The sequence below is a fragment of the Rattus rattus genome, chromosome 8 (genome assembly GCF_011064425.1).
Source record: "Rattus rattus isolate New Zealand chromosome 8, Rrattus_CSIRO_v1, whole genome shotgun sequence".
NCBI classification, from domain to species: domain Eukaryota; kingdom Metazoa; phylum Chordata; class Mammalia; order Rodentia; family Muridae; genus Rattus; species Rattus rattus.
The window spans coordinates 16,382,120-16,391,401 of record NC_046161.1 but is presented as its reverse complement, the minus strand read 5'-3'; the positions used below and the strand labels follow the sequence as shown (position 1 = coordinate 16,391,401).

The following is a 9,282-nucleotide window of genomic DNA, read 5'->3' as shown; positions in this document are numbered from 1 at the left end:
TAAGGATGACCAAAGTGTGGATGCTCCCACTCCTTCTTAAAAGAGGAAAAAATTATCCATAGGAAGGGTCTTGGAAGCAAAGTTTAGAGCAGCAACTGAAGGAACAGCCATTCAGAACCTGCCCCACAGGTGGCCCATGTGGTCCATATATGTATATCCACTAAAACTAGATAAGATTAATGAAGCTAAAAATGCATGCTGAAAGGAACCAGATATAGATCTCTCCTGAGAGACACATCCAGAGCATGTCCAATACAAAGGTCAATGCTAGCAACAAACCACTCAACTGAGAACAGGACCCCTTGGGGGAAATTATTGGAAAAATTGAATGAGGTGAAGGAGCTTGAAATCCCATAAGAACAACCATGCCAACCAACCAGAGCTTCCATGGACTAAACCACTATCGAAAGACTATACGTGGACTGACCCAGGGCTCCAACTGATTATGTAGTAGAGAATTGACTTGTTGGGGCACCAGTGGAAGGGGAATCCTTTGGCCCTGCCAAGGTTGGACCCCCAGTGCAGGGAATGACAGGGGAGATTAAAGGGGTGAATGGGGAACAGCTGTATGGGGGAGGGAGGGATAGGGGCTTATGGACAGGAATCTGAAAGGAATAACATTTAAACTGTAAGTAAATGAATATATCTAATAAAAATAATATTAAGGAAAAAAAGTAAAAAAAAAACAAATTGGAGAGATCTCAACTAGCAATTTAACTAGCAATTTTTTACACTTGAAAGCTCTAGAACAAAAAGAAGAAAACACACCTCAGATAAGTAGATGGCAGGAAATAATCACACCCAGGGCTGAAATTAGTAAAAGAGAAAGAAATAAAAAAATACAAAGAAATATTTGGTTCTTAGAGAAATCCAACAACATTGAGAAACCCTTATTCAAAGTAATTGAGATAAAGATAGATTATCCAAATTAATAAAATCAGAAACAAGTAGGGTTATAAAACAAGGACAGTGATTAGGACAGACTTCAAAAACGTGTTATCAAGAAAAATTGGAAATCTAAAATCAATGGATAATTTTCTCAATTGATAACACTTACAAAGTTACATAAAGATCAGATAAACAATTTAAATAGTCCTACATTTCATAAGAGAATAGAAGTAGAAGCAGTCATTAATAATCTCTCAACCAAAAAAAAGAAAAAACTCAGTGCCATATGTGTTTATTAGAGTTTTACCAAACTTTCAAAGAAGATCTAATATTAGAATTCATATTAGTTCACCCAAACCACACACAGATTTAACAAAGATAGAGAATTACTGACCACATTCCCTCATGAACACTGATGTAAAAATACTCAATAAAATACCTCCAACTGCATCCAAAGACAAAATTTCAATAACCTTTATCACATAGGCTTCCAGATACGCAGGGTTGTTTTAACATGAAAATTGGTCAATATAGTTTACCATGCAAAAAAATTGAAAGGAAGAAAGCACTTGATAATTTCATTAAATGAAAAACATTTGACAAAATCCAACACTTCTTCAAAATAAAATTCTTGGGGAAATAAGTAATACAAATGACATACATAAACACAATAAAGGCAATTTACAGGAAGCCTACATGCAATATCAAATTAAATGGAGAGAAATTCAAAGCAATTCTAGTAAAATTAAGATCAAGGCAAGGCTATCCTCTCTCTTAGCATCTAGTAACATATTTGTTGAAGTTCTATCTAGAACAATAAGACAAGTAAAATAGATGAAAGAGATGCAAATTGGAAAGGAAGAAGTCAAAGATTACTATTTGCAGATGAAGTGATCAATAGTAATTTTAGTAACTATCAAGTAACTATCAAGTGAAGTGGGCCTGTGTTAGTTTGAATTGGTATTGTCCCCATAGATTAAAGTGTTTGAGTGCCTGCTTGGCAATGGAACGTAGAATATTAGGAAGTGTGGCCTTATTGGAAAATATATAACCTTGTTAGAAGAAGTATGTTACTGTGGAAGAGAGGCTTTGAGGTCTCATATATGCTCAAGCTCAACCGAGTGTGGAACAGTCTCCTCTTGACTGCCTTCAGATCAAAGTCTAGAACTATAAGCTCCTCTAGTAGCATGTCTACCTGGATGCTACCATGCTTTCTGTCATGATTATAAGAGACTAAACCTATGAAACTATAAGTCAGCCCCAATTAATTGTTGTCTTTAAAAGGGTTTCCTTGGTCACAGTGTCTCTTCACAGCAATGAAATCCCTAAGACAGATCCCAATATGAAACAATAAAAATTATAGATAAATAAATGGAACTTGGAACAAAAACTGACTTAAATAACAAGGACCTAGAAACTTAAACATTTTATGTTCTTTTTCATTTGAGGACATTAGCTTCTAATGTTTTTAGGTGCGTTTTATTTGGAACATAAGTAGACCTAGGGAAGTAAAAATGGAATTTTGGTGTGGAAACACATCCCAGGAGTCCACATAGTAGAGTATAGGTAAACAAAAGTAAAAGAAGGAATATAGAATGTGAAATAGCACATCCAGGGAAGGTCACAGAAATCTTTGGGAACTCAGGATGTGGTGATAATATTAACCTAAAGGAAGGGTGCTTGAAAAACCTATGTGGAAATCTGTTATCTTGAAACCCAATTAAAATTACTACTGAAGTGTATAGTAGAAAACCTGTGATAGATGACAGAGGCATGTAAACAGGATAAATGGCAGGATGATGTGGAAGATGAGAAGTAGTAGATAGTGGGTTAATAATCACTAAGCATATATGAAATTGCCCATGAAAACTATGGATTAATTAATTAGTTTCAAAATTCAATTAAAGAAAATTAAAAGAGAAGTACACAATATTGTGACAAATTATTGCTCCCAGAACTCATGGAATATTAAAAAAATTGAAGACCCAGGTGGGAGAAACCTTTCTAGGAGTTATTAGTTAGGGAATTTCTAGAAGTTCCCATAGCAGAGCTTTTGCCTTTATTCTTAGTTGTCCCCACAACTAAATGGTAAGGTGCTATTGGTGAAGACACCACACATTTTAGCTTCTGGTCATAGAGAAATTAATTTCAAAATGCTTGGGAAACTTTGTTAATGCTGCGTAGTTTTCAAAATGTGAGAAGGTACTATTAGGTTTCTGGGGAGAAAAGATATTAGAGGCCTTAGCACTGGACCCTCCATACTCTACTACCAACCTACCAGGATGACATGTCCATTAGTGTAAGAGTGGTTTGAGTTATTGGATGACTAACTTTTTTTACTAGATTTCAGTCCTTTTCATGTACAATAGTGTGAAACTGGTCAAAAGTCCATGATTTCGGAGGTTGTGACATCTGGCGTGGAACCTCTTTTCTAGATTCTAAGTACTTAGATTATAATCATAAGCCTTGATTCCTCTCAACCTTTGGTAACAAAGTGTCTTTTTCATGTGGGCATCAGTCAGTTCAAAGACCCATAATTGCTTAAAATGTTGAGAAAATTATCATAGTTGTTTAGCATTAAATGGAATATTTTTATTAATGTCTATCATCTGCCAAAACTGAGAGAACATTTTAGAAGAGAATATAGAAAGAATGAAAGAGTTGCAAGATGTGGAACCTGCTTTGAAATGCTGTTTTCTGACATAGTAGGGCATGGTTATCATATCCATGTACTCATAGCAGCTGTTGGTACCTGCACAAGACCTAAAGGATACAACTAATGCAGCCAAAATTGCTTCACATGTGTAGCATGAATTCCCAAATCCCCACCACTGTTTCTGGAGCTATTGAGAGTTCTTAGCTGTTAAGAGCAGGAGAATCATTAATGTTTGGAGATGTGTCTATTTTCATCTTTTCCATGTTCCAGTTGATGGACCCTATACATTATATGGGCATAACTAATGGGACTAGGAGTTATTTAAATAAAATGATAAGTTCATGAACTTCATATAGTGATATTTATGGGAGTTGTATGGGAAGAGATTGAGGTAGGAAATGAATGCTGCAAAAGGTGGTTATCACCATATTTAATTATATGTATGTGTGAAGTATGCAAATAATTAGAAAATATGCTTTGATTGTGCTCATTGGGAGAATGTGCTACAGTGTCATAGGCCAGAGAATTACAAGTTTTCCAAAGTTCTCATAAGTAGACATCTAAATAATTGTCTCTGATTATGAGATACAGTCAACAGTAATTTATAGTTTATTTATTTTAAAACTTTTATTCAAATGTACATTGCTTAAGTATATTTCTATCACACATCTTATGCCCTCTTTCTTTCCATTCCATCCTATTGTCTTCATTGTCTCACCAGAGATATTTGTTTGTATTTCATGTCATACATGCATAGATGATTTTCTGTATCTGTATAAAATATAGGAACCATGAATGAGAGAAAACAAATATTTGTCTTTCTGAAATTAACATAATTCACTAAATATTATTTCTAGCTGGATGCATTTTTTGCAAATAATACAACTTTATTCATCATGTCTGAAGAACATTTCATTATGTAAAAAGAATTCACATTTTCTTTACCAACTTCTCTAATTTTGAAAATATAGGTCCCTCTAACATTTAGCTATTGTGAGTAAAGCTGCAATAAAATTGATGAGATATTTTTTCCATGATATGGTGAATTGTAGTTCTTTGCATAAATACCCAGGAATTGTAGAGATGGATCACAATGAAGATCAACTTTTAGTTTTCTTGAGGAAGGAACATATGACTCCAATAGTTATAGAAATAGTTTACATTCTCATGATGATGTATAAACGTTTCCCTTTCTCCATCCATTCTAGTTTATTGTTGTTTCCTTAATCATTGCTGATGTGGCTGGGATAAAATAGAATATTGGTTTATCTGATGGATGGTGAAGTTGAATGTTATTTATTAATTCAACAGTAGGTTTTCTCATTCAATTTAATTGAAGAGAAACTAAAGGGCTATACATTTAGGTATTACTAGAGTGGAATGAAAGCCACACCACCAAAGATGTTATATTCTTATGGATAGATAGTTGGGTTAAAAACTCAAAATTCAAAACTAATGGAAGATGTTATGCAATTACATTGCTCTTCTCTGCAGCTTCCATAGGGCAATTTTAATGTCCCTGTTCCTCAGGCTGTAGATGAAGGATTAAGCATAGGTGTGATGACTGTGTACATCAGTGAAGCAACTACACTGTTTTCAGGAGAATTTGATGCAGTTGAACTAATGTATACTACAATGGCTGTTCCATAAAATAAGCACGCAACTGACAGGTGAGACCCACAGGTAGAAAAGGCTTTATACTTTCCTTCTGTTGATGGAATTCTCAGGATGGAAGAAATAATTTTATAGTATGAGAAAATAATTCCTGAGGTTGAAAATAAACCAAAAAAGACACCAATAATATGTATAACTATGATTTTGGTGAACATTTCAGAACAGTTAAGATTAAGAAGTTGTGAAGGCTCACAAAAAAAGTTAGAGATTTCTATGTCATTGAAGTATTTAAATTGTAGCACAATCAAATTGTGCACCTGAGAGTCCACAAGACTGGCCAATACAGATGCCAAGAGTAAGAAGGCACAGAGGTTAGGATTCATAATGATATTGTAATGCAGGGGGTGACAAATGGCCACAAACCTGTCATAGGCCATTACAGTCAGAAGCATACCATCCATACATGCAAAAATTATGAACATGGACATCTGTGTTAGGCAGCCCGCATAGGAGATGACTCTGCTTTGAGTTCTAATATCCCAAATGATCTTTGGAACTGTAGTGGAGATCAAACAAATGTCAGACCAGGAAAGGTTTGAGAGAAAGAAATACATGGGGGTATGGAGATGGAAGTCAGAGCTCACAGCCAGAATAATGAGTAGATTTCCAAGCACTGTGACCATGTAGAAGGATAAAAATAGCATAAAAAGGATGGGCTGCAGATCTGGATTATCTGAGAGGCTCATAAGATGGAATTGTGGTACAACTGGTACATTTTGTTCTTCTGTATTGTTTGGACACCTTTGGAAAAACAAACGTTATTGGAAAAATACATGATAAAAAGTATATTTACAGTATAATCTCGGAAGTAAAAGATATGATTAAAAAAGTAGAAAAAGCATTTATCTTTAAATTCCAACTTAGTTCAAGTAATATTTTCTCCCTTGAGGTCCATAGCTTTCAGTGTCATCGCAAGATCAATAAACTATAACATGTTTTTCCATGTTATAATCTCCTTTTATCCAAATATACTCGTGAGAAAGTAATCTTAATAGCATGTTAAAACCAAGACTATGAGGGTTCAGAAGTATAGGATCATGATAAAATAAAGCCATACATTTTAATGACACAGAGAAGGAAATACTATCTTTTCACTTTCTAAAATAACTATTATTGCAGCAAAACAAAAAAAAACCCCAAAATATCACTCATTTTCTTTAATATATAGTTAGGTACTTTACAAAGACTTGAATTCCATAAACTGTATTATTTTGTATAGCTATTTTCTATGGTTTGTTTAGACAGTGAATATAATTGTGACAAGGGACATTAAAATCTTGTAATAGATTAAGTAGGAAAACATTCTGGGGGAATCACCATCCATGACCTCAAGCTGTACTAAAAAGCAAGACTGATATAGCCTGCATGGTAGTAGTGAAGAACCTGATGGGTTGATCAACGGAGTAGAATCAAAGACCTAGAAAAAAATCCATACCATTTAGAGACTTGATCTAAAGAAGCCAAAAACATACAGTGGAAAACTGACAGCATTTTGAACAAATGGTGCTGGTTTACCTGGTAGTCTGCATGTAGAAGAATAAAAATTTATCTACTTTTAGCTCCTTGTACAAGACACATGTCCAAGTAGATCAAGGACCTCCACACAAAACAAGATACAGTGAATCTAACAAAACAGAAAATGGGAAAAAGCCTTGAACACACTAGCACAGGGTAAAATTCCCTAAACAATATGAATGATTCAGTGTCTAAGATCAACAATTGACAAATGGTACCTAATAAACTGAGAAGCTTCTGTAAGGCAAAAGTCACTGCCAATAGGACAAAACAGCTACCTATAGTTTGGGAAAAGATCTTTACCAATCCTACCTCCTACAGAGCCCTAATATCAAAAATATATAAAGAACTCAAGAAGTTAAGCTGCAGTAAACCTAATAACCTAATTAAAAAAACTGGGGTTCAGAGCTAAACAGAGGCTGCTCAACAGAGTAATCTCAAATGGCAAAGAAGCAACTAAAGAAGTGTACAACATCTTCAGTCATCAGGGAAATACAAATCAGAACAACCCTTGATGTTTCACCTTATAACAATCAGAATGGTTAAGATCAAAACTCAAGTTACAGCACATGCTGGCAAGGGTGTGGAGAAAGGAGACCACTCTTCTATTGCTAGTGGTATTGCAAAATGGTACAACCACTCTAGAAATAAATCAGGTGGTTACTCAGAAAATTAAAAATAACTCTACCTGAATTTCCAGTTCCACAGCTCTTGGGCACATACCCAAAAGATGCTCCATCATACCACATGATCACGTGCTCTACTATGTTCATAGCAGTCTTATTTGTAATATCCAGAAACTGAAAAAAAAGCCACAGAATGGATACAGAAAATTGTGTTTCGTGTACACAATGGAATACTATTCATCTCTTAAAAATGAGGACATCATGAATTTTGGGAGCACATCATTCTGAGTAAAGAAACCCAGACCCAAATGGATATGCATGGTATGTACTGACTGATAAGTAGATATTAGTAAAAAAAACGTACAGAGTACCTAGAATTTAACCCAGGGACTGAAAAAAGTATAATAACCAGGCATGCCCAAATGAGGATGTTTTAATACCACTTAGAATGAGAAACAAAATAATCATGGGGGGCAGAGGAAGAGAGACCTGGGTGCAAGAGGGAAGGGGAAAGGGAAAAGCAGACCAGGATAAGGCATTTAGGGGGAACAGTAGATAAACCCAAAGATAGGAGAATTAATAGAAATATGCAACTTCTGGGGGTGGGAGGTAGAAGGTTTCTGTAGAAATTCCCAGAAACCTGAGCGTTGAGAGACTCTCAGGATTCAGTTGGAGTGACATTGGCCAAAATGCCCAATACTGTTGAGAGGGAACTCAGATAGTTCACCTGTAGTAGATAGGCAGGTCCTCAAGAGGAGGGAGAATGTTACCAAGTCATAGTCACAATTTATGACCAGAATTGTTTCTGTGTAAAAAAACCTGCAAGGACAAAAATACAGAGGAGACTAAAGGAAAGGCTGTCCAGTGATCAGGCCAACTTGGAATGCATCTAATTGGAGGACACCAAAGCTTAACACCATTACTGATGCTATGATGTGCTTACAGACGGGAGCTTGACATGACTGTACTCTGAAAAGCCCTGCCAGCAGCTGACAAGTACCTGCAAGCACTGTACTGAAGTCAGGGACACCTATAGTTGAATTAGAGGAAGGACTGGAGAAGCTGAATGGGGGAGTCACCCCATAGGAAGATCAGCAGTCTAAACTAACTCAGACTCCAAGGAGGTCTCAGAGACTGATCCACCAACCCAGAGCATAGAGTGGGTAGGTCCAAGGCCACTGAAACATGTATAGCAGATGTCTGCCTTGTCTGGCCTCAGTGGGAGAAGATTTATTTAATCCTCAAGAGACTTTAGGCCCTAAGGAAGGGAAAGGCCTGGTGAGGCAAGAGCATCATCCTCCTGGAAACAAGTGGGAGGAGGAATGGGGTGAGGAACTATGGAAGGGAAGACTGGCATGAAGAAGAAATGACTACAATATAAATAAATAAAATAATTAATTGGAAAAAGTCTACTTTAAAATCTAAACTACTTGTAAGAAAAAAGAAATGAATGAATTATAGACTCATTAAATCACCAAAATTAAGCCTAGAAGAATTAAAAAATCTAAAAATATTTATCATAAATTAGGAAGTTGAAATAGTAATAAAAAGATTTCTAGTTAAAACTGTCCAGCACCAGTTGGATTGACAACTAATTTCTACCAGATGTTTACGGGAGAAAACCAAATCTTCTTAAATTATTTTTATAAATAGAGATAGAAGAAACAGTTTTGAACTCTTTCTATGAATCCAGTATCATCCCAAAAGCTATATAAGTTAAAGGCATAACGAAAATAAAACTAATGAGCAACAATCCTAGTCAACATAGATTAAAAAATGCTTGATAAAATACTTACAAACAGAATACAAACACACATGAAAAGAGCTTATTCACCATTATCTAGTTGGCTTTATCCAGAAAATGCAGGAATCTTCAACAAATGTGTTCAATAAATACTATAAGTAGATTTAAAAACAAAAATC

General features: G+C 35.4%; 1 protein-coding gene across 1 annotated transcript; it reads right to left on the bottom strand.

Annotated features, from left to right (window-relative positions):
- Nucleotides 1–5,070: 5,070 nt before the first annotated feature.
- On the bottom strand, nt 5,071–5,904 carry LOC116908115 (olfactory receptor 7E24-like). Its single transcript, XM_032911396.1, has one exon. It carries the CDS (start codon nt 5,902–5,904, stop codon nt 5,071–5,073), a length of 834 nt encoding a protein of 277 aa, XP_032767287.1.
- Between the last annotated feature and the right edge of the window lie 3,378 nt (nt 5,905–9,282).